The sequence below is a fragment of the Ceratotherium simum genome, chromosome 1 (assembly GCF_057802395.1).
Source record: "Ceratotherium simum simum isolate JZ-2026a chromosome 1, ASM5780239v1, whole genome shotgun sequence".
Classification (NCBI taxonomy): Eukaryota; Metazoa; Chordata; class Mammalia; order Perissodactyla; family Rhinocerotidae; genus Ceratotherium; species Ceratotherium simum.
This window is the reverse complement of record NC_141900.1, coordinates 110,826,868-110,850,943: the sequence shown is the minus strand read 5'-3', so window position 1 is coordinate 110,850,943 and position 24,076 is coordinate 110,826,868. Positions and strand designations below refer to the sequence as shown.

Genomic DNA, 24,076 nt, shown 5'->3' with positions numbered 1-24,076 from the left:
CCAGCACGGCTACGATCAAGAGCCCCACATTTCAAAGTGAGGTGCTAGACCACCGACAGAGGATTTGCAGGAGAGTGACCCGCAGGGTCTGCAAGTGTCGGCCCAGAACGACCTCCAAGCCAAGTGAGAGGAGGAGGCGGCACGCAGGCAGGACTCAGAGCCTCGTACCCATGTGCGCCACAGCTCCCTTCTCATAGGGGCCAGAGGTGCTTCCCCCTCAGACCACGTGAAGCGGCCTCCAGACCCAACTCGGGAGCTTGGCCTGCATCCTCTGAGGGAGGCAGGAGAGGCTCTGACTCACACCTGGAGTGTCTGAAGGTGAGAGCGCAGCTGGCGGACTGCCCCGACTGCAGATCCTGGAGAGGAAGGCTGCTGACGGCAGCCTGCTTCCCCCACCGGCAAAGCAAGGGTGGGTTTTATTTTCCTTAGCCAGATGTCGATTCCCATGGACCATCTTGAAACTCTGTCTCCCAAGAGGACCATCTGGAGAGGGAAGGTGATCCCAGTAGAAGGGAAGCCTGTGGGAGCTGCAGGCATCCTGAGAAGCATCCTCTGCACGGAGGGGCCTACAGCTGAGGCGTCTCCAGCAATGCTGGGCCAGGGGAGGCCAGAGGAGCTCACAAGAGCAACCCTTGCTGTGCCAGCGGGCAGGGCTGCCTGACCCTGGAGCATGCAGGCTGCGGTGGTGAGGGGACAGGAAGTGCAGCAGAGAGAGAAGAGACTCCCCCCACTGCTGTGCACAGCTCCTAGCCCAGGTTCACGGCCTGACACAGGACTGGGCTGGGGGGAAGAGACGTTTTCAATGCAAGGAAGTTGAGAGGTTTGCTCCCCCCTGGCCCCGGGCTGTTTAATATCTGGAAAAGAGACCATGGCCAGGCTGGACAACCAGGGTCTGGCAGGGCTGCAGCCATAAGGCAGGTTTGCTCTCAAGAATCCATCTCACTGGGTAGGTCGGTTGTGGTTGAAAACAGGAGGGGTTGGAAACCAGCCAGGCAGACGTGCAGCCCAGACATCACTGACTCGTCCTGATGCCAGGGCCCGGGCTGTGTCCACATCCACCCGCAGCACAGAGCCGGCGGTAGGGCAGAGAGGGGCACATCCCCAAGGCTGCACGTCACATCTGTACACTTTAAAAAACGCTCGTGACGGCTTCCCACCGCTGATATTTGAGTCTATCTCCACATTGTCTTGAGAAGTAGGCCAAGCACATATTAGGAATTCACCTCCACAGGGAACGCGTTCTTGTGTGACGAGCACACATTGGGCACCACCTGTATGCCACAACGTACCCCGATTATGGGGACGCCAAGGGACCAGGATGCTGTGTGCCTGTGGGAGCTGGGAACAAGCATAGAAGACATGCTCTAAGTTTGCTTCTAGGAACCCATGAGGCACAAGGCCAGGGTCCAGGCTCAGAAGGGCGCTCCCCTGACTACCTGCTGATCCCCCATCACAGCTGGGAGCACCCCAGCTTAAAAAAGGGGAAGAAGGAAGTAAACTGTTTATTGAAGTCTAGCATCCAGGCTTTTAAGACACAAAAGGAGGGACACAGGCAAATGGTGAGCTTCTTCATAGGTACAAGTTAAAAATGGCCTTGTGGGGGGTAGGGGCGTCTCCTCCACCCAAGCAGGCGTGTCCTCAGAACTACTCACCTGGACTCTGGATGGGGCAGAGGGACCAGAACAACCTGAGAGTCACATGTATTCGAAGCTTCCTTCCTCTTCTGGAAAGTAGAGAGTACCCAGCACAATATTTCACTCTCTTCCAACCACGAAGCCCCAAGGCTTCCTCTTGCCGAATCAACGGGTTTCCCGGCTTCTGATCTGTGGCGACAGCACACGAGTCGCTGCTCTCGAGATCTGATCCTCTCCACTCGGAGCTCAGCCTGGAAAAAATGGGGAAGCCTCAGGTGTGGGAGTGCCAGGAAGCATGTGCTGTGTGGGCCATGGGTGCCAGCAGAAGGGGTGTCCAGGCGGGAGGTGGGGAGAGCAGCTGAAAAGTGCCTCACCGGGCCCGCCCCTCCCCGCTCCGGGGTGCCTCGGAACACAGGCTGGTGCAGGCACCGAGGGTGGGTGTGGCCAGAAGAGGCCTGAGGAGCAGGAGGCAGAGGTGTGGCCCTGGTGACCAGAGCCCAGGAAGGGACCAAGGCTTCCACAGAGCCTCAGCACAGCTCAATCAGGGGGCTGCCACACCTTAGTGGGGCCAGTGTTGTTGCCAGCAACACCACCGCCAGCCCTAGCACATCAGGTGCCCGCAGAGGAGCCCCTGCCCTGAGGACACATAGGCTCCCCTGCAAGGGGAAGTGGAAAAATTCCTGGAGGAGCGGGCATTCACCCGAAAGGGACAGAGTAACCTCTCGTTGACAAATGTAAGTCCCACCCATCCCAACATCAGTGGGATCCTGAACAAGGTAAGGACAGATGGAATATAAAGAATCCTTTCTTGTGCATTCCATTCTATTGTGCAGCCCAACTCCTGTTCAGTTCTGATTTTATCTCCACTGGGTCAAGACTGTCTTCCAGGGTCTCGGGCCGCCCGTGCTGGCCACACGTCTTGATCTCTCTGATGCTCTCAGCACGTTGTTCCTGGGAACCCATCCCGATCTCTCATCCCGACCACCCTTCAGTCACATTCGGACGTTCACTCCTCCAAGCTCCACGCTCCTCCTCCTGTTTGCCTGCATCTTGTTACTGTCACACAGTTTTCTGCGTCATCTACCCCCATCTGCTGGACTGTGGACTCCTGTGTCTGCCCTGCTCCCAGTGCAGCGACGCTTGGAGAGTAGGCCCTCAGCAAGACACTGATGCACGCGGTGACGGTGCATGCTTGATTCCTGCAGCCCCTCTGAGGCGGAAGGGCAGGCACCGCGGTTCTCACTTACAAGTGGACACACAGCTCAGAGAAGTTCACTGGCTTGTCCAGCGTCTAAGAGTGAGTAAAAGAAATGTGGGTCAAGTAGGACACCAAGCCCATTAGCTTCCGGACACCAAACTGCATACCTAGAGCTCTCAGAGCTTGGTCTCTAATACTGACCCCACCAGATGGAAAGAAAGACCACAGATAGATGATAGACAGACAGGTAGATGGACAAATGTTAGACGGATGAAAGAAAGACACTGATGAATATTTTGGGGGAAGGGAGTGGTCAGAGAGGACACAAATGATAAAGCCAGTGAGGTAAACTTTAGTGGCTGAATCTCAGTAAGGGGTAAAAGGGTGTTCTTTGTACTCTTCTTATTCTAACTTTTGTGTAAGTTTGAAATTATTTTCAAATAAGTTAAAACCACAACAAAAATAACGTGTTTCATTTTTCATTTCTGTGCTTTTCCATTGGCCGGGTAACAACAGGCTCTCAGGCCACACTCATCCTTCGGATGTTAAGGTGACAGCCTTCTGGGGGCAGCATGCAGGTCTCAGGCCCCCGCAACCGCACCCATCGCCCCGTGGCTGCCGGTCTGCAGAGAGAACGACTTTCCCGGTTTTACACTTAAGGCACGACCCCGCGGCCACGCTGAGTGCGCCCCCCACCAAAACGCGCTCCAATTTTCTTAATTTTCAGTTGCCCCAACCCAACCCCACTGGCTTCAAAGGCAGCCCACCCACCCACTGGGTTTCCTGCCACCTTTGGGGGGCGTCTTTTGGTTATTATTTAACAAAGACGACACCACCAAGTGCAAACCCACGGGTACACGCCTGGCGCCCCGTCTCCCTGTTCGCAGTGGTCGCTCTCCCCCTGACGGCTCCGCTAGGAGTGGGGCGGGCACCGCGCCCTCCGCGTGCACCTGTGCGCACCCCCTCACCCGCTCCTCCTGCTGAGGAAGGGGCGGGGGTAGCGCGGTGGGAGCGGAGACGTGGGAGAGGCGGGGCGTGGCGAGCAGCGAGAGAGGAGGGGGAACCGGGTCACCGGGAGGACGAGGGAGGAGGGGGTACGGGGTCGAGAGGAGGCGGCGGAGGGGGCGGGGCCGGGCCGCGGGGGGCGGAGCGGCGGCGGCGGCTGCGGGGCGCGCGCGGCGCGGGGACCGGGAACCCGGGAGCGGAGGGCGGGGGGCGGGAGCGTGTCGCTGCGCACAGGCGGGCGGCCGGTCGGTGCGCGGAGCCGGGATGAGGGCGCCCGGGCTGCTGCCGCCCGCGCTGCTGACCTGCTGCTGGCTGCTCGCCCCGGTGAGTGCGCCCCGGACCCCCACTCCCTCACCCCGGACCCGCGTCTCCCCCCAGACAGGAGCGCTCCGTGCCCCGGGCTGCGCTTCCCTCCCGAGTCCGGGCGCGGGGCGGGCGGGGCGCGGGGTCGGAGGCGCAGGACTGGCCAGGGCGCGGGGCTGGGGGCCCAGGGCTGGCCCGGGGTCTTCGGGGAGAGGGAACAGGTCCCCGGGGGCGTGCCGGACCCTCCCTAGCGGAGCCGAAGAACCGACCAGAGTTGACACGCGGGTGGGAAGACGCATGTGCCCTCTCCCCCGGCACCGACCGTCCTGGATTTGCCGCGACGGGATCCGTTTCTTCCCCGACGCTCTTCGGAGAGGAGCTGGATCCGCCGCCTCCTCCCGGGGCGCGTGGCCGGCGAGGCCCGTGGGTCCAGGGGCGCGGGAGCCGGGGACGGGCCGGCCACCTGCGCAGGCTCCGCACTTCGGGGAAATGGGTTTGCTTCGTCATTAGCGACTTCTCCTTCCGCTCCTGGTGCCTGTCACTGGTTTCATATGTTTTAGTGCGTGTCAGAGGCAGATGCGTGCGATGTGGAGAAAGTTTCCTTTTGGAAGTATTCAGCTTTGATTTTTCTGTGATTATTTAAGATCACTGAAGGAAATTATATACTGAATGAAAGTTGGTTAAATGAGAGCATTACTAGATTATTTAATTCTCAAGAATTCTTCCTTTTATTTAAAGACCTCTTAGAAACAAGTTCGAACCTTATTTCTTGCTTCCTCCCTCACGAACTGGAGACTGCTCTGTGTGTACACGTCGTGTTTTGTGTGTGCATATCCAGCCAGGATCGCCGTCTCTGTTGATTCATCTCCCCCTGAAGGTTGTGAAGCCAAGGATGGAGCTATTTGGGGAAAGTAGTAATTGCTGAGGATATTTCAGCATTTGGGAGGGCATGCACCTGCGCCCTCCTAGTCGTATGTGCCTAGCAGGTTCTCCTCCTTCAGAAGGCTGCTGTGACAATAAGAACCTTGCTACTAATTTTAATGCTTTGAAAGCGCTAGTTTGTTAAAAGTACCAGGAATTATTGTGGTTAATGTTGCTTTAATTTCTAAGATATCCCCAAATAAGTCATCGCTCTGCACATTCCAAGAATGTCAGGTATTACAGTGTCCTTTAATACCTTAACAAAAATTTATTTTTCTTCTTAAATCAACATAATTTCCCTAATTCTGAAATTTAAACCATTGACTTGTTTGTATTTGAAAAATACAGCTTGCTTGAAATCAGGAGTTTCTACAGTTGGAGGCTGTCCAGTTATAAGCTAGGGGGAAAAAAAACAAGCTTCGGTTTTTTTTTAAAATGACGGTAAATGTGGCGAAAGTATCCAGCATTAAGTTTCTTCTCTTAGTTCTGTTAGGAAATTTTATTCCTGCTTAGAATTCTAATTGACCTATTTCAATAGTAGGATAATTAAACATAGATGACCATAATATACCCAAGAGTATGATTCTTTTTAGTAAAAAGTAAAATTTTGTTCAGACACAGGAGGGAGCGCAGCTCCAGCCTACCATGTGAGTATTTGTTGGGGGGAGCAAAAAAAAGAGAATGTTGGACCTTTGTAAAAATAGAGATCAGAGAATATTATCTTGTAAGACTGAAACACGTAGTTTTGTCTTTGCCCACATAAATAGACAGTATTAACCACTATTTGTGTCACCTCTTTAGTTCCTGTGGTAGATCCAACATGAACTTGCCCATCCCTCGTTTAGTGGAAGCCACAGTGATGGGCTCTTCCCCCATTCTTCTCTGTATTAACCCCTCGAATCTTTGTGAAAAGCTCCTTCACGCCAGATTCTAAAGCTGGGTTTTGAATGTGACCTGAAGCCTCTAAAATTAAGGCTCTCCTGTTGGGGTCTTTGCACTGAGTGCAGAGGCTCCTTACAGGAGGCGTGCTGGCGTCTGGGGATGGCGTGCAGTCATTAAGAATGGTCTTAGGAGTAAACATGTATTTACTCTAATTAAATCAAAGCCTATGAAATGGAGGACTCGAATATTGAAAGATTATTGGATTAAAGAGCTCTATCGTCGCCAGATTAGTGCTAACAACATACAGTGTATTACGTTAGTAAGTTTGTTTTCCTGTTCAGAAAAAAATATTCTATTTGGTTTCATATTTGTTTTATAATTCCTTTACAAAGTAAATAGTGGAGGGTTTTTTTTTAATAACTGCCAGAAATATGAAGGTGATTGCTTTTAAATGAGTGTTAGTTTGAAAGCAATTTAGAACTGTGAGGTTTTGGGAGATTTTTGTAAAACTTTTGCTTGACTTTCTCTTATGGTGGAATTTTTAGTTATTTCTATTCTTTTAAACCTTGACCAGGTGAACAGTGTTCACCCAGAATGCCGATTTCATCTGGAAATACAGGAGGAAGAAACAAAATGTGCAGAGCTTCTAAGGGCTGAATCAGAGAAATACAAAGGTAAGGTGGAGAGCTGGTGAGTAAGACTGTGCCCGGGGATGCAGAGAGCTCACAGCTCCCTCTGAAACTCGTGTTTCAGGTTGCCTGCATCTTCAGAAAAAAGTAAAAGGTCCATTTCCACTGTTTTTCCATGAACTGCTGATGAAACTCAGAGAACATTGTGGTCTTGGGCTGGGAGAGTCCTTCACATCAATCTTTTAAAAGAAAGCCTTAATCTTTAACAGTAGCAGTTTCCATGGCTTGAGATAATACAACAGTTACTAAAATAATTTCACGGGCATTGTTATGCTTTGCAAAAGCAACTTCATTTCCATCGAATGAGTATTTATCCGACTTGTTGCATTTTAAATTGTCAGTTACATCACAGGTGATTTTGGTCCAGTTAAGAACTGTGGAAACTTATCAGAAATCAAACAGGAAATGAGACTCTTGTTTTCCTGCAGACAGACCTGGGTGGCTACGGTGAGCTTGCTGATTTTATTTCTCCAGGTCAAGAAGGAATGCCGGGACAGTGTGTCCTCAACCTGGGCACATTCACGTGTCTATAACCTAAGAAGATTCTGGGACAACACCCGGATTATCAACAATAGCAAAAACCTTTTGTCCTTCAGCTTTCTTTTTCTCTGTTCTGTGTCATTTTATCCTCTTCAAGAAAAAATTAAAATCTAAGTACGACTACGTGTCAAAACTGTCTAGTGTCCCGCAGAGGACCCCAGACCAGCAGTCACAGACGTGGGCTTTGTTCTGGACCAGCACTGCCCGTAGAAATAGAATTCGAGCCATGTAGGAAATTTCAATTTTCACATTAAAATAAATAAAAAGAAGTATCCAAGATATTTTATTTATCCAAATATATCCGAATCATTATCATTTCAACCTGTAATCAATATAAGATACTGATGAGAAATTTTACTGTTCTTTTTAGTATATTTAGTCTTAGAAACCCAGGGTGTGTTTTGCACTTACACTGCATCATGATTTGGGCCCACCATGTTTCAAGTGCTCACTGGCGGCCAGCAGGTCCCACGCTGTACTGACCCTAAAATTGGCATCCTGTGCCCCTTCCTGTCCCCTCTAGAGCCTCCACTTCCGCAGCTGAGAAGTGAGATTTCTGGCTCCAGGATTCCTTCCAGCCTTAAGGATCTGTGATTCTGTGGTGCACACGTGGTCCTGATGCCCACGTCTTCCACATGGTCTGTCCGGAGAAAGGCAAATGAGGAGGCTCAGGTCCACGACAGACGGCGACGGAGTGTCCGTCCTGTGCACAGCCGCGCACTGGCCGTTAGCCAGCTGCAGAGATAGATGAGGCACTAGTCCTGCCAGCCAGGGCCTTACGACAGAACAATTGTTGTGGCCACTGAGCTCCATTCCCTTCAGTGAAAAGTAAGAGATTTAGGAAAAGTAAATGCTGAGCAGAGACCATCTGAAGCCTTTAGAATCATCTAGTTAGTGGCCAGTGACCCCAGGTCCTGTCGGCACATCCCAGCAGCACCGTCCACGAGGCTGCCTCATGTAGTGGATGGGTGGGAGTGCCACTGCTGCATCCTCAGTAGCTGGCCCTCAGCCTCTGCTGGGAGACTCCCCAGGGTGGGAACTCCCCCTCCTCACGCCATCATTGGACAGTCACATTGCTGACGGGTTCCGAGGCTGCCGGCGAGTGGTGTCTGCTCACTGGCATTGATTTGCCTCCTCGAGCAGCAGTGAACTGGACAGCTTCTTCACAGGAGTGAGTCCTCCAGCATTTAGAGGGCGTCCACAGCTCTACCTTCTCCTCCCAGGCAGAGGACTTCCGGTTCCTGCCGCCATCTGCAGGACGCACGTCCCAGGCCCTCTGCCACAAGCTCTGGACGCAGGGACGCTCCCGGAACAGGGAAGGGAGCAGAATCTTACCGCTGACATTGCTGACGCAAGGTCATAATGGAAAGCAGACCCAATCGTAGTCAGTTTTATCACTGTTGATAAATTCTCAACAGACCACGCACCTCTCCCTTGTGGGCACCTCGCCCCTGCTCCACCCCCCTCGCCCCTGCTACCCCCTCTCCCCTGCTCCCCTCCCCTGCTCCCCTCCCCTCGCCTCTCCCATGACTGGTGTTTCAGGGAGAAGCTCCTGAAGTACTGAATTAGTGTTTCTTTCTCATCACTCTTGATTTCCTAGTTTCATCAGAAACATTTTGTTAACAAATAGAACACTGGCACCGTTCCAGCGGGCGGCAGGGAGCACTTAACTTTTAGAACATGGAATGTGGCTCAGGACTTGCCCTCGGAAGAAGTCCCCTACAGTTGGTCAGGGGTTGGCTGACAGCGATGGCGCATCTGAGTTTGTGCCAGTGACGCACCTTGACAGATGTGTGCGAGGAAAAGCAGGACTAGTGCGGGGAGGTTAGGTTCTCTGCCGTTGTGAAACAGGGTGTTATGATCCTCCATCAGGCTTTTTTTTTATATAAAAGATTCTTTATTACTGGTTGTCTCACAAAGATGGAGTGTGGCATTAATTAGTTCAAAACAGTGTCCTTTCAGTTGTACTCTGTTCCAAAGGCACAGGTTTGACCCCTAGTCCCTGGCCAGCCGTTCAGGAGTGTAAGCTGTTGGCCACGGGGAGCTGATGGCCGTGTGGCTAGGGAGGGATGACACACGGGCGGTGGGGGTGTAAGAACAGAGAAAGGGCAGCTGCTCCTCACAACCCTCGGTTGTCACTTTGAGGAAATGCAGGCATGGAATTGCCTAGCTTCCTATTTTCAGAAAACATCAGAAATGCAAAGTTGACATAAAATATCCCAGTTTCTTGCAAGTTTGCAACTAGCGCTTAAAAAAAAGGTTCTAGGTTGCTCTCAGCGCAGTGGCTGGACCCAAGCCTGCCCCCACCGTTGGGATGAGAGATGTGTGAGGACATTTTAAATGTTCACTAGGGGCTCCTTCGCAGGTTCCTCCTGTCTTGGGTCAGAGTTTCTCAGAGGTGATGTGTGTGTGTGACCCATGTCAGACATGCTGGATGGCAGTACCTGAGGGCAGAGTCCATGAAAATCACTAAGTTCACCTCATCAGCTTGAGCAGGAAGAACATGGTAGCTTTAGAGAAAGGCCATCAAACCTCGCCCTTGTTTGGAGCGGTAGGAGGAGAGGTGGCTCGGTTTTCTTGCAATGACAGGCATCAGTCCTTGGAAGTTTTCTCATATTGAAAGCTCTTATTATTCGTATTAGCTCTGTAGCAAAGACATCTCCATCTGGCTCATTGCACTGTGACCCACAGGAAGAGCTGCTAACAGCCCCTGCCCTCCAGCGGGAAGGTGACGGGAGCGTAGGCCTGGCCGCCCGTCAGCTTTCTGTAAAGAGAGACAACTTGTGTTCTAAATTCCCTTTTTCCCTTTTACTCTTTGAAAAATGCATGGCTCAAATACCAGGGATATAAATAGTAGTAAGTTACCAGAATAAGGATACTGTGGATGAGGCGAACCAGCCCGGTCTGCAGAGTGAAGGCGTTCTAACTGGACGGGGAGAGTGATTCCGGGCACCAATAGTGCACATTTGCCTCATGAAATTAGAAGTGAGGTGAGATATCAAGGGTCTGGAGTAGCTACTTTTAATTCTGTAGGATTAAGGAATTGGTGTCAAAGAGCACCAGAAACAGGACAAACGAGTGTTCGTTTCCAGTGAGGTAATTTGTGTAAGTCTGACGAGGAATTCTTTTTATTCCATGTTGAATCTAAAACAATCACAAACAAACCAGCCAACACATAAATCTACACAGAAACTGATTTCAAGTCTAAACCCCTTTAAAGGATTCGCTTTGTAAGAAAGAAAAGCTCAGGAGATGCGTAGAGCTTTGTGACTTAATATTGATTCATTGCTAAGACTCACTTAATCCTGCCAATATGTATATGAGGCGCTCTGAGGCCACAGATGCCTAAAAATATAGCTAAGACGCAGCACTGTTCCCAGCTTGCGGCCCGTGCTGACCTGTGGGTGGGAGGGAGTGAGTCAGCCACTGCCGGCTTTGCCCAGTCTTCCTGCCTGTGCACAGATTGGGTAGGAACTTTCTTGTGACTTTGTATCATTTATGCCTAGATCTGGAGAGGACGTGGCCCCGTATTTGGGAGGAGCACACGTGGTGCCTGTGTTTTCTTGATGGTTCCACACTCAGCCATACTGTTAAGGTGCATGGCGGAAATGGATGTGATGGCAAATGTTAGCTTAGGACCAGGGCCATGCGAGGTGCTAGACTAAAAAACTTCCTTTTCTTTGGCTTTTCTTAACAAAGGCTTCTAGACCGATTTTGATCTACTTGTCAAGAGCTGTGAAGGTTTTGGGTTTCCCCCACTTGCAAGCTAACAAGTTAGCCTGCCCCAGTTTCAGACGCCTGCAGAAGACACAAGACGCTGGTCAGAGACAGACGCCTTCACTGCTCCAGCACAGCAGGCAGCACAGGTTCATGTCCACATGGTTCCCTTTTCCCAAGTCCCACAGGATGATGTGGAGCAGCCATGTATATGCAGTGCCCACAGTGGGTTTGTGTCGTAGCTGAGGAGCCCCCACGTCACAAGGAGGCTGCTGCTGCTCCTGCTCAGCATTTGCTCCAGAGAAAGATGCTCTCCCAGTTATTGTGGCCAGCCCACAGGGAAGCACATCCCTGTCTGCCAAGGCTGTTTGCTGTATTTACAGACGTGCTCAGAAAGACAGTCTGGAGCAAAGCTGTCAATGCCCCTTCCCAAGACACCCCTGGAGAGTCGTCCCCAGCACCAGGATGGTGGCATCTCAGCAGGGTCGATCATCCTTCTCTCATGCTCCGTGGCATGCTGTGACTTTTGTGATCGTAACTCACTGCGGTGTGTTGGTTCTTCTACCACGTTGTCCTTGAGGGAGAGAGAGCATCTCGTTCCCAAGGCAGCCCCAAGATCTTGCACAGCCCTGGGCATTTAAAAAGATATTCAATAAGATTGTGCTGAACAAATTAATGAAAATTTTTATGTTAAAAATTAAGTGATATATGCACATAGAAACAAATACCATTCAAAAATATATGCAGGGGGCAGGCCTGGTGGCATGGTGGTTAAGTTGGCGCACCCCACTTCGGCGGCCCGGGGTTCACAGGTTCAGATCCCGGGGGTGGACCTACGCACCGCTTATCAAGCCATGCTGTGGCGGCGTCCCACATCCAAAATAGTGGAAGGTGGGCACAGATGTTAGCTCAGGGCCAATCTTCCTCAGCAAAAAAAGTACATTCAATGAAAAGTATTTCCCCCTCCAGACCCCTAGCTCGCCTCCCTCAGGACAGCCACTGCTGCAGGCCTCTCGCTCACCTCCTGGAGACCCACGCACATTCACGTTTGTCTGCATTTCCCTCTTCGTTGCTCTTCTGTACAGTGGAAGTTAGCATCCTGTCCACCCACATGCTCTGGTCTGTGCTTTCTTTTTCTTTTTCACTTTAGCAGTGTATTTGGAGACGGTTCTGCACTGGTTTATCTTTTCCATCTGATAGCTGTGTTGTATTCTAAGGTGTTTCGTTAGTGTCCCGGCTCCTGGGCTTTTGTTTTTTTTTTTGCTGAGGAAGATTGGCCCTGGGCTAACATCCGTGCCCATATTCTTTCACTTTATATGGGACACTGCCACAGCGTGGCTGAATAGCGGTGTAGGCCCACACCCGGAATCCAAACCTCTGAACCCCGGGCCGCTGAAGCGGAGCACATGAACTTAACCACTGCACCACTGGGCCAGTCCCATCAAATGCCTTTTTACAAAACCATGTTTGGTATCTTAGGAGACAGAGAGGCATGCTTTCGAAGAAGGTTTTCTTGCTCTTTAACGTCTGCTTCAAAGGTAAGGGCAACTCCTTTGAACATCACAACGTCCATTCGCTGCGATGGTGTCTCACTCTCTTGCACGTTCACTGTAGTTGTTTTCACGTTCAGTTTGAGTGACCCCTTGAGAGAAGGACTTCCATCAGCTTACTGCAACGTGGTGAAGCCAGTCTTTCCTTCCTCTGGCCTACGGTGATGGCTTTGGAGTTTTCAGGGCGGTAGCTTACCTGGTGACTCTACCCCTGTGGGGCCCGCTGGGTTCTCTACCTTTCTGCGTGTAAACAGGGACCCGTCGGAGGCAGCCGTGCTTTATCTGCAGGTGGTGGCCGAGTAGCACTAGCCCGGAGTGTTCTCAGTCTGCATTCACTGTAAACACGGCAGTTCCTGTGAGCTCCCATAGCCTGAGAATTAACACCTCCAAAGGCTCCTTTCTGACACCGCAGGAAAGCGTTAGTACAGCTTTTCACGGAATCTGTAACTTCTTCACAGCTCCTTCCTTCCCTGCAGGGGGGCACAGAGGCCTGAGTGGACACTGAGGGTGAGGCCAGGCCCCCTGGCTGGGCCCTGCCTACTGGCTCCCCGTGACAAGGATAGCACATGTGTCCTGTGTTACTCCAGTGAGCACCTACACTCTGCTCTCGCGAGGCCCTGTGCTGGGTGCTCTGGACACTGAAGACACCAAAACACGCCATGGGAACTCAGGGGAGGGAGAGGGAGGACTTCCACCTGGGCAGAGCTGCTTTGTTCCGGAGCTGGAGGTGGCAGGATCTGGACGTGTGGCGAAGCGGGAGAAGCACGCGGCAGGCACACGAGGCCACCGGAGCTCAGCCCCGGGAGGAGGAGGGGCAAGGGCAGACGTGGACACAGAACAGAACGAGCAGCGGCTTGAGGAAGGAGGGCAGGGTTCACCCGCAGCCTGGAGAGCTGGGGCCTGAGGAGCCCCATGAGGAGTTCTGAAAAGTGGGTGTTGTGATGTGAGCTGTGTTTCAGGAAGGCTCATGGAGCAGAGAGGAATTAGGGTGACCCTGAAAGTGACAGAACTTGCTAAGCTAGTAGATCCAGGTGGGAGATGATGAAGATGATCCTTGTGGAAGGTGATGGGAAAGAGTCCTTTCAGCGATTGGTGGAGCCAGAGGCTGACCTGCAGGGAGAAGAGGACTGAGAAGGCCCCCGTGGCTGGAGAGTGTTGGTAGGCTACTCCAGAAATGAAGGGAAAGAAGACGGCACAGGAGGAGCTGAGAGCAGGAAAAGTGGAGCAGGACAGGGCTGTTACAGAGACTGAGGGGCCAGCTTGGGAACCGTTCTGGGCACAAGGTCCTGAGGCGGGAGGAGGCGTGACAGGGCGGGCCTGGAGGAAGAGGAGGGGAAGGAGAGAGGCAGGGTGGGGAGGGCTGAGTACCGAGGGGCCCGAGCACCCATGGGAGGTTCTGCTCCTGGGGTAGATGGGGGCTGCGGAGGTCACTAGAACTGTGACCCAGGGCACTGACTTGTGGACGTTCTAGGGCCCCGGACAGCTATGCCACACCAGTCCCCTCATCCTGCAGACCTTGGACACAGCCGTGCCTCCCACCAAGCCTAGGAGGGTGGCCCTGTGGTCTCGCACAGGAGGGAGCTGTGGACGCCGTGGCCTGAGAGCAGGGCAGGCGCTTCTGCACTGGGGTCAGTTCACACACAAGTCACACGCAGCTGTGCGTCTGCTGCTGATTTATCAGGCTCGTCATAACACTGGCAGATATACGTCCTGGGACGATCCCGGGAAGTCACCCAAGTCCCCATCATAAATCTGTAGAAGATTATCCTGGGAATAACATGGCAGGATTCCCCACACTCCACGTCCCAGCGTCTTAGCCTCTGAGTCAGGCCTTCTGCAAAGCATCGCTCAGCTCTGGCTGCCTGGAGTTCATGCAGCACCAACAATGTCCCATGTCGTCACAGACATTGGAGGGAAGATTTTTGAGAATTTTTAATGTGTAAGGAAACAGAGGCTGTTTATAAAAGGTAATAACAGGAGACATCTCGAAGGGTGAAGGGCACAAGCGTTTTGCATGCAATTTCGCACACTCACCAGTTTTCCTAAACTGAGGCTGTTGTGAGCTCACTCAGGTTCCTGTGAGCCCCCTGTCTGTGGGGTGTTTGAGAGGGGAGGTAGGGACGCTGCTCCCATCTGAGCTGTTTCATCAATTCCTGGGCAGCAGGGCTGGCCGGGGGTCCCAACCACAGGCATGGACTCGCTCAGGCGCAATTCGGAGGACATTTTGATGTTCGGGGTTTACTGGATTCAGCGTATTTTTTAAATATATAGGTTCAAACTGGATTCCTATGTTCCCTTGAAAGATCCTTTTGTTCAGTTAACAGTTTTGGTTAATTTTGGGTTTGGAGTCTTGGTTTAATGTTAGTTCAAGTCCCAGAACATGACTCCCACCTATGGAATCTGCCTGAACCGCTGACTCCAGAATAAAACTTTGCTACTTCCAGATTCAAAGCTCTGAAGTGACCCCGTTTCACAGTGCCATCCAGTGGCAGTGTCCCAGCAAGTGGTGTTTCCCAGGCCTGAGTTTGTAGTTCACCTCCAGGCTATTGAGGTGGATTATTCAACATCCTAATTAGACAGAATGTTGGGGCATCCTGGAGTTGTCTGGAAAATGAGTTCCCTGTAAAACATTCCTTGCAGCACGCTAAATGCGTTTGGAGTCCTAGCTCTGCCGTGGGGCTGGGTTTCCTCCTACATCAAATCCAGGTGTCTCATACAGGTGACCTGAGGACGCAACGTGGTCCTGGTGCCTCGGTCCAGGTCTGCTTAGCTGTTTCTCTCAGGGCCCGGAGGACTGACCTGCTGTGTGGGCTCATTTACAAGCCAGAGGATGCTGAGAGCCAGTCCGCAAGTTACGCCCTTGTTGGTGTGGTTAATCTTCTGTTCTGGCGGCAGGAAGAGCTCGTGGTCAGGGCCCTGCTGCTCCAGGTCACTCCATGGGCAGTCCAGCCTCGGGGCAGGTCAATGCTTCAGCGTCCGTTGAAGAGTGAATACTCAGGAGGGCGTGCTTGCAGCGTGTCTGAAAGCTCTGTGAAATCATGGAGAAAGTGCAGTTTATCGCTCGCACAGTGTGCTGTTTCATTTCTGTCTCCATGGCAGTCAGGTTGTTATCGCGCCTGGGCGTGTCCTGTCTCACTGTCTTCCGGGTCGTTCCTCCAGCTTCTGACTGCAGCAGCACTTCGCGGCGTGCTCGTCTTGCAGCTGCGCTGACCGTCTCTGAGGCTCCAGAGCCCAGGCTTTTATCAGTTCTGACGGGGTGGTGTTGTGGATGTTGCCCTCAAAAGGCTCCTTTGCACTCTGTTCCTGCCAAAAGCAATTATCTTCATTCCTGATTGCACCATTTCTAAAACTCCGTTTGGCACCGTACCCAGCTTAGCGAATGCATGGATGTAGCTTTTCTTATCTCACTGGCAAAGATTTTAAGAACAAATGATGTAAATATGCATCCTTAGAACAGCAAGAGGAAAGACGCCTTCATTTAGTAGAATTTGATCACCACTGTTAGTGTTCAGATTATCTGGGCTTCTACAGGCCTTGGAGTAACAGGGTATTTGTAACCGGCCACCTGAATAGGCAGCATCCAAGATGTCAAAGAGGAACCAAAACTGAGGGAAAGGCGACAGAAAAATCCAGGAGTGGGGAGTGTGGGCCGGTGTTTCAGAGTCTCCAGATCCGGTGAGGGGTGTATGAGTGGTGTGCTCGCCGTCCACAGGGCTGGGAACCCAGACCCGCTCGGCGTCACAGCCAGCTTCCCAAAGGGCTTTGTCAGCTTCACCGGGAGCCTTGTTTACAATAAACGCTAACACAGAGAGTCCTGGAATGCAGCTTCTGGAAAGCGGTGTTTTTGTGCCGCTGTTCCTGGCTGCCACTCAGGGTATAATCTCCACGTCTCAGAACTCTGTGCACCCTGAACTCTGGGAACAGAGACCCTGGAGTCCTTCCTGTGCAGTGTGGTCAGTGCAGGCCACTGGAAAATGAGGCCTGAGCGTCCAGGAATGGTAGTTTTTCAGGGGTGGTCTCTGAGCAGAAAGTGAAAGCAAGGTAGTGATAAGAACATTGCTAAATTGCTCCCAGTGAAGATCTGTTCTCCTTATAACAGGATACAGTAGGAAATAATACATTACCAAGGCTTGACTAGAATGTTATATTCAAAGAAGATGTACATAGACTCAGAAGTGACCAGACAGCTTTAAGGAACTGCTGGGAAAAACTGACCTAGTACCTTGCTTAGAAAGTTTCAGCAAAGCAATCTTTAAAAAGAGCTTATATGATCAATCCCTATTTTTGCTGCATTTATATAAATAATCAGGCCAAGTTTAATACAAACAAATTAGTTTTACTATGATTATCTTTAATAAAAATGGGGGAAACTGTGGAGAGAGAAATTATGCTTGCACCTTTGTAGATATTAAATGCTAGTCCTATTGTCTTTAAGGTTTTGTTATACCTGTAAGCTGGACTGGATCCTAAATTCTTCTAACTTCCTTAAATGTCTAGCCACAATACTCCAAACTGACATTTCCAATTTTACTGCCCTTGAAATCTCCGTGGAAGGGACTATACCAGGCCCTCCTCACTACCTAGGTGGCAGCCAAGCTTCAGGGACTCGAGCCTTGGGTGCACATCTCACAGGTGAAGAAGGCTCCACCTGACATCTGGTCCTTTACAAACACTGGAGACTCCAGATCACATTGACCAGGAAGAGAGGCAGCCGACGTCCGAGGCAGACGCTTTCCCAAGATGACGGGACCAGGCCTGTGTACCCTCTTCCCACTGTTGTTTCTTACTTTGTTTTCTCCTTCTCTTTCCCAGAAGGACAATGCCCATGTTCACATTTCCCAATTCCTTTCGAAAGGGGGAAACTTCTCTGATTGCTGGGTTTGCCATCAGAAACTTCAGTTTGTCCTAGACAGTAATGACCCCTTAGTTCACCCCATAAGTAATTTCACTGGGATTCTAGATTCTGTTGTTTGTCTAAGTTGCTCTGCTGGCCCATTTTACCGAGTCAGGGTGCTAGGCCCGCCGAAACTTGTTCCTTGCTTTAATTAACCCATCCTTGGAAGGGAAAAACAAGATCTTTTGAATATTTTTTGAAAAATTTTGTGGGACCATCAGTGTAAGTCCAATCGTTTGTGTACTTCTTTACATGTTCATGTATTTATGCAACCTCTTGGTATGTAACAACATAGTGTCTGAGCCTTGGTTATCCAATGCTAATGCTTCTGCGCTGATGAATAAGTCTGTAGATGATATCACTAATGTAGGAGCATTATATACACCCCCTGGTTATGTCTTCACCTGTGAAGGATTCAGTAATGGCCTTTATGCTTGGGCAACTCATTGCCTTGACAACTGGGGAATACAAGGACAGTGTGCCATTGCTGTATTCACATATGCTATCTCTCTACGTAACCAAACAGAGGCCTCCTACTGGTCCTTTCCATTAAACCACTATAATCGTTTTAACCGAGAATTTCCAGGAGGTGTTCGTGATTCTGGGTTTGCCTCTGTAGGAAGAGCTCTCTTCCCATGGATCAGAGCGAGTGCCAACAAACAAATGATCAGGAATCTTTCCCTGAATCTAGAGGAATTTTCCAATTCCATAGCCAAAGCAATTTCAGCTCAGCAACAGTCACTTAACTCATTGGCCAAGGTAGTTTGGGATAATCATATAGCCCTTGATTATCTACCTACTGAGCAAGGAGGTGTCTGTACTGTGGCAAACACCTCCTGTTGCACATGGATAAATGCCTCTGAGGAAGTAGAAACTCAATTACATAAGATTAGAAAGCAAGCACATTGGCTACAACAAATTTCACCTAACAATCCACTGTCTTTTGATTTGTTCAGCTGGTTACCTTCAGGTCTGGGCTCCCGGTTTAGAACCATCCTGCAAACTGGGCCTAGTATTGATCTTAATCTTACTCTGTGTACTTGTTCTAAAGTTCTGTACATATTACCTGTCGAACCTTTATAAAAATGACGTACCCAATAAGGTGATGTTAGCTCCTCACTTCCAGATAAACTCCAACGCCTACGACTTTGGAGAAATATAGACTTTAGATGAGAAATGCCTGAGAGTTAAATCTTAATCTTCCTTGTCAAATGTGGCCTAAATGGTTTCCAACCCCTGTGTACCTTCCCTCCAACGTGGGACATGACAACCAGGAAAGGTCCTTCCTGGCTCCGAGGGACAAGACCACTACGTGCAGAGAATCTGACTGTTGATCAGTGATGCTTCCTGAGAAAGATCTGGATCAAAAGGGAAAAATGTGGAAATTAATAAAAGAAACCTTAACTAAATTGGAGGCCTATGGGGGAAGGCTTGTAGAGGGAGCTCTCACACCCCATCACACATTGTCAGTTACATCAAACAGGAAGAGAGGGCTTGCATCTTCCACAGGAAGTACAACTACTTTACTACTGGAGGGAGATTTCTCTCTCCACCCAGCAACAGCCCAGCCAATCAGAAACACCACAGCTCAGCCAATGAGAGATGCTGCAGCTCAGCCAATGAGAAGCCATTGCCACCTTGAACTCCCCCAATGGACTTTCCTTTAGAATGGCCCTGCCCACCCCCACTCCACCCCTTTTCTCTGTAAAAGCAGCTTCCCTCCTTTGTTCTCTGGATTTGCCTGTGGTTTGCCACAGCATGCACATCCCAAATTGCAATTCTTTTGGCTATTCCTGAATAAACTTGTTTCAAGGGTAAAATAATTGGCAAATTTGCTTTTTAAGTTGACACACCCTAGTGCCAGAAACAGTTTTATTTCTTGCTTTCTTTTCCTACTCACCTGTTCCTGCACCCTGCCTTCTAGAACAAAATTATCCTGATGATGAAGTCTCCTGATGCTGGTCACCCAGCCCTCTCCTCCGCAGGCGGGGCTGCGATAGCTGAGCCCCCTCCCTCTGTGGTGGCTGCTGACGCTCAGTGCCCACTGTTTCCTGTACATGCTGGGGAAATGCACTTCCATCACAGGGTGCAAGTGAGGACCGTGAAGTCCATCTTCAAGAGTCAGGCCCGCCAGAGTTTCCTGAGCTGTCCCACCGCTGTGCTGCCTCTCTCTGTGAGCTGATATGTGTAGGGGACTGGATTTCTCTCATGGTGAAACTTGGATGGACCAGAGCACAACCAGTGATGGCAGTGCCCCTGGACCCTCACACAGACAGGGCAGAGTGAATGCATCTGTGTATATGGTCGTGGTCACAGCCTCGTCTGAAACATAAGCCCTGGCATTTGCTGTGGGAGTGCTCACAGAATCATCCCCTGGTCCACACGTGTTAAGTGTGGAGGGATTTATTTCCATCACACTTGAGGTTTAAGGAGGAACCTGGACTCAGATACATGCCTTTGGCTTCATGTCCAGTGCCTTTGTCACAAAATATCTTAAACATGAAAGACTGAAGTGATAGGAGCATATCACCACAGGTCCCCAAGCCTGGGATTGATAGCAGGTCCTGGGAGGTCAGAGAGGGCCAATGGGGAACAGTGGCCGTCTAGGGAGAGAGCAGTAACGATGACACCCGGTTCTGGTCCTGCTCTCACTCTTCATCCCAGAGCAAGTGTCTTCACTCTGTGAGCCTCGTTTCCTCGCTGTGGAGTACAGGGGTTGGGGCTGTGAGGATGAAATGCGGTATTTGTAAAAGCTTTTTCCTAAAGTATAGTAGTAAGATTCATGTTGTGATTTTCTTGAAAATTACCTGATGTTTATATCATTGAAATAATGAGAAAATAAATCCAAAACTCAAAACAACACACGCACCATCAGCCGTGAGTCTTATGACTGGCCTGGGGATATTTTGGAGAGAGAATTAGTCCTTCAGGTGCAAGGAGGTTAGGTTCCTTTTAATTGTGGTAGATTCCTCCCCACTCGGTAAGACTCTCCCACTGGCGAGGTGATCTCAGGTAGGTGGGATCACGGCTGTCTCTCTCGGGTCCCATCCTCTGGAGCGTGTTCAAATAGCAGCTCTCCTCAACCCGGTTCGGAGGTATCCTGTTGTGTATGTTTCGTTGAAGGTGCTGTGAAGGTTGAGAAATGTCTGTAGGCTGCACCGTACATAAGACCAGCTTTTCTGAACCGCTGAGTCTAGAATATTGTTTTCAGGAGACTAAACTGCCTTTCAAAGAAGAACTTAGGAAGCCACCACCATCAGTTGACGTTGGGCTCCTGTACTTTTCCCTTGAAACTTGGCAGGTTCACTTGGGGCACCTTGGCCAGGCTCCTGGTGAGGGCTCTCCCTGCCCACCTCATCACCTCCGTGCAGCTTCTGGGAGACTTTGCTGAGTCACAACATAGTGGTGCCTCTGAAATCTGTTCCTACCCAACTACTTAATTAAATAGTATGTAAGTTGATGAAGTACGAAAAAAAGCACTATCTCTAAGAAAACTAATTTGTATGTTTTGGAAAGACTAGAAAAGGTGAGTTGCTAATTAGCTGTAGCATTAGAGATGAGAATAACAACTGGGGTTAGTTTCTGGAAATCGAGCTTTGCAAGAGTCTAATTCAGTCCACTTTACATACTCTGAAATTAGAAATCGTAGGTGGTACATCAGGGGGATGATCTACACAAGAAAAGCAGTGAGAAGCCCAATCAAGAAGCCCATACTCAAAGGAGAGATTTTGGCTCTATGTTCTAAGTTTAAGTAGCACACACACATTTTTGTGTTTTAAATTAATAGACGATAATTGAGGCATTTTTTTTTCTGGTTTTCTACCACGCTTTCAATTCACCAAGACACTAACCATCACTTTGGACAAGAGAGCTTCTTCATCTCCTTGTTGGTAGGTTTTGAAAGACAGAAAATATTTGCGTGATCAGTGAAAAATACATTTTTTACCAAAAAAAATCTAATTTACATTTATTTATAAAATATTTCAGGCAATTTATATGTGCATTTTTAGCTGAAGAGCAGGACGTAAAGAAAGTTTTATCTTTCTGGGCTAGTTTACACTCAGTGTTAGTATATGTACAGTAATGATGGGTTTCATTGTTTTCTTTTTGCTTCAAGCTTCTTGATAATTTTTAAGAGTGGCTCGTTAATTTTATTTTTTGTTTGTTTTAACTATAGCTCTAGGATGGCGCTGTCCAATAGAACTTTCTGTGACAATGGTAATGTTCTGTATCTGAGCTGTGATATGATAGCCACGAGCCATATGTGTCTACTGAGCATTTGAAATGTGGCTACTGCAACTGAGGGACTGAATTTTTAATTGTATTTAATTTTCACTGATTTAGATTTAAATTTAAATGGCCACATGTGGCTAGTGGTTGCTATATTGGAAAGTGCAGTTCTAGGATTTTTTCTCTTCTCTGTACCAATGTACACCACTTGGTTCATTTTCTTTTATCTATTGCTTCAGCTAAAACTTCTGGCATATTGCTGAATACTAGTGGTGACAGCAAGTATTCAGCCAGGTTCCTGATTTTGGTTGTACACTGTGTTTAACCATTTCTAATACTTGCTATTTTTAATGAGTGGTATTTGTTATCTTAAGGCAGTCTCACTATTTATTATTTTATTTAGAGTTTTTAAAAATTAGGAATGGTTGCTGAATTTCCTCAAGTAGCTCTTCAGAGTCTACTGATAGGAACAAGATTTTCCTCTTCTCAGACTGACCTTTGGTTTTATTATCACCATCTCAAATACCTGGGTTGCTACGAACGTGTAACAAAAATAAATTTTCACGCAGGCCCTGATGGCCTCACCCGAGCCACTGTGTCTTAGACAATCTAGACTATTCACTACTTTCCAAACGAGCCTTTTCTCCCAAGTTTAGTGTCTTTGCTCAAGCTGTTCTTCCACTGAGAATGGCCCTGCCGGTCAAACTTCTGTCCCTCCTCCAACTGGCCTTCCAGCAGAGTCGTGTCACAAGTGTTGATTTATATTATTATGACCACAGTTGACCGTATGACAATCAACTTTTCTTTTCTTGTACAACTTTATGCTTTTCCTGGAACAAGAAGTGCCTTGTTTTTCTGTTTAGTTTTCTATACTCTGTCAATAGTTAAGCATCAAGCTTTGTACCAGAATAACAATAACATACTCTCAAGACAATCAGATATATAAGGAAATCACAAAGTGCAATTTTTTTCTTAGAGCCGCCCCTCCTGGACCCTCGATCCTTCCGTCCCACTGGGCCTGGTCTGGGGCCTCCTGTGGTCCTGTTCCACTGAGGTGGCATAAGCCTGGCTTCCGGAAAAGCCTAGCAGAGCAAAAGGAAGGCTGGAGGTCTCGAGGTTCAGAATTCAGACTTGATGTGATTCCATCGAATCTGGTGACCCCGTGCCCAGTGTCTGGAGTCCGGAGCCCCTCCAGTGGGCAAGCATCACCTGCTGCTTGCTTCCTGTCCTCCTGCAGGCTGCGCTGGGGCTCCCTCTGCTCTGCCTAGTTGTTTAACACACACATACGCTCTCTATCTTCAAAGTTTTATTGACGTCTTTTGGTGCTGCCCTTTCAGATTTCTTGGCTGTCATTTTTGTGAGATTTGGGAAGAAGAGAGAAGCTCGTATATTCCTGACTGGCTGTCTCTTGCCCTCAGCCTCACCACATATGTAAAGGCCTCATTACCAGCCTGCCGCCCTCCTCCACACACTCCCCTGGGCCCTGCAGACTGCTCTTCCCCTGGACTGTAGGTAGAAGGTCCATCACTCTCTGCCGCTGTATGGTCAAGCTCCTTGAGTTTGCATGTGTCGTCCACAGCTTCTGCATGTGGAGTTCAGTGAACGAGGAGAGAAAGGGAAGACTTACTAGCGATTGAAGGAATGCTCAGTCAGACTCAAGGAACTTGAATCAAATCCTACTGCCTTGTTAAGGTTGCTGGAAGTGAACCCAGGGATTTAATGTCTCTCTGTTAAGGTGTCATTATTGAAGCAGAAATTTGTCGTTTTTGTAGTGCAGACAGTTGAACCTTCAAAATAATCAACAACCAAACTGTCAGAATTGATCTTTGGTAACTGCGCATCCTCATCAGAGGTGGGGGGGCTTTGCCATCATTTGGTTTTTCTCTGGAGACCTGGACACCCTCCCTTTCCTCCCCTTGTTGACTCTCCGTCGGGAACCGGGCCCCAGGCTGTCTTGTCTGAGCCTCAGTGGCGGTCCCTCTCTCTGGAGCTGGAGTCAGAAGGCGCTCGGCTTACGAGCTTAGCCCTTTAAACAGTGTCACTAGGGTCTCATCACAGCTTTGCTCAGGCCCCTCACTGCCCTGGTCCCTTAGCCTGGACACATACCTGGAGTTTCCAGCGGTGCATTTGTTCTTGTTGACTTGTTCTGAATATTTTTTTTAAAAAGCAACATTTTCTTTAAATATGTAAGAATATTAATATAGTATGAATTTATGTACTTATTTAATCATTAGTATGTAATTCAATTTTTAGAATGAATATATTTTCATTTTTATTTTACAAACCTTTAGAAAGTATTTTCATCCACAAAACTTGGTTTATAGCCAGCTTTTCGGAGGCATCTGTATTCTTGAAACTGAAACACTCCCGTCTTCAATCCAACAATGTACATCCTGTATTGACGTATTCCTGCCACTGTTGTATGGGTCTAGACAGAGTGGCAGAGAGCAGAACTGCTGTCATTTTTACCTGGGCACGTGGCTCCTCCAGTATTGAAGTTTAAATAAATTATA

The 24,076-nt window shown here is 49.4% G+C and overlaps 1 protein-coding gene across 1 annotated transcript in view; it reads left to right on the top strand.

Annotated features, from left to right (window-relative positions):
• The first annotated feature begins 4,074 nt into the window (after positions 1 to 4,074).
• The window catches only part of VIPR2 (vasoactive intestinal peptide receptor 2), a 75,052-nt gene continuing 55,050 nt past the window's right edge, over positions 4,075 to 24,076 (top strand). Inside the window, exons 1-2 of the mRNA XM_087433883.1 lie at positions 4,075 to 4,161; positions 6,518 to 6,617. Of these exons, the coding sequence (XP_087290009.1) occupies positions 4,102 to 4,161; positions 6,518 to 6,617 (160 nt within the window). The 5' untranslated portion in view covers positions 4,075 to 4,101. The remainder of the gene's footprint in view (positions 4,162 to 6,517; positions 6,618 to 24,076) is intronic.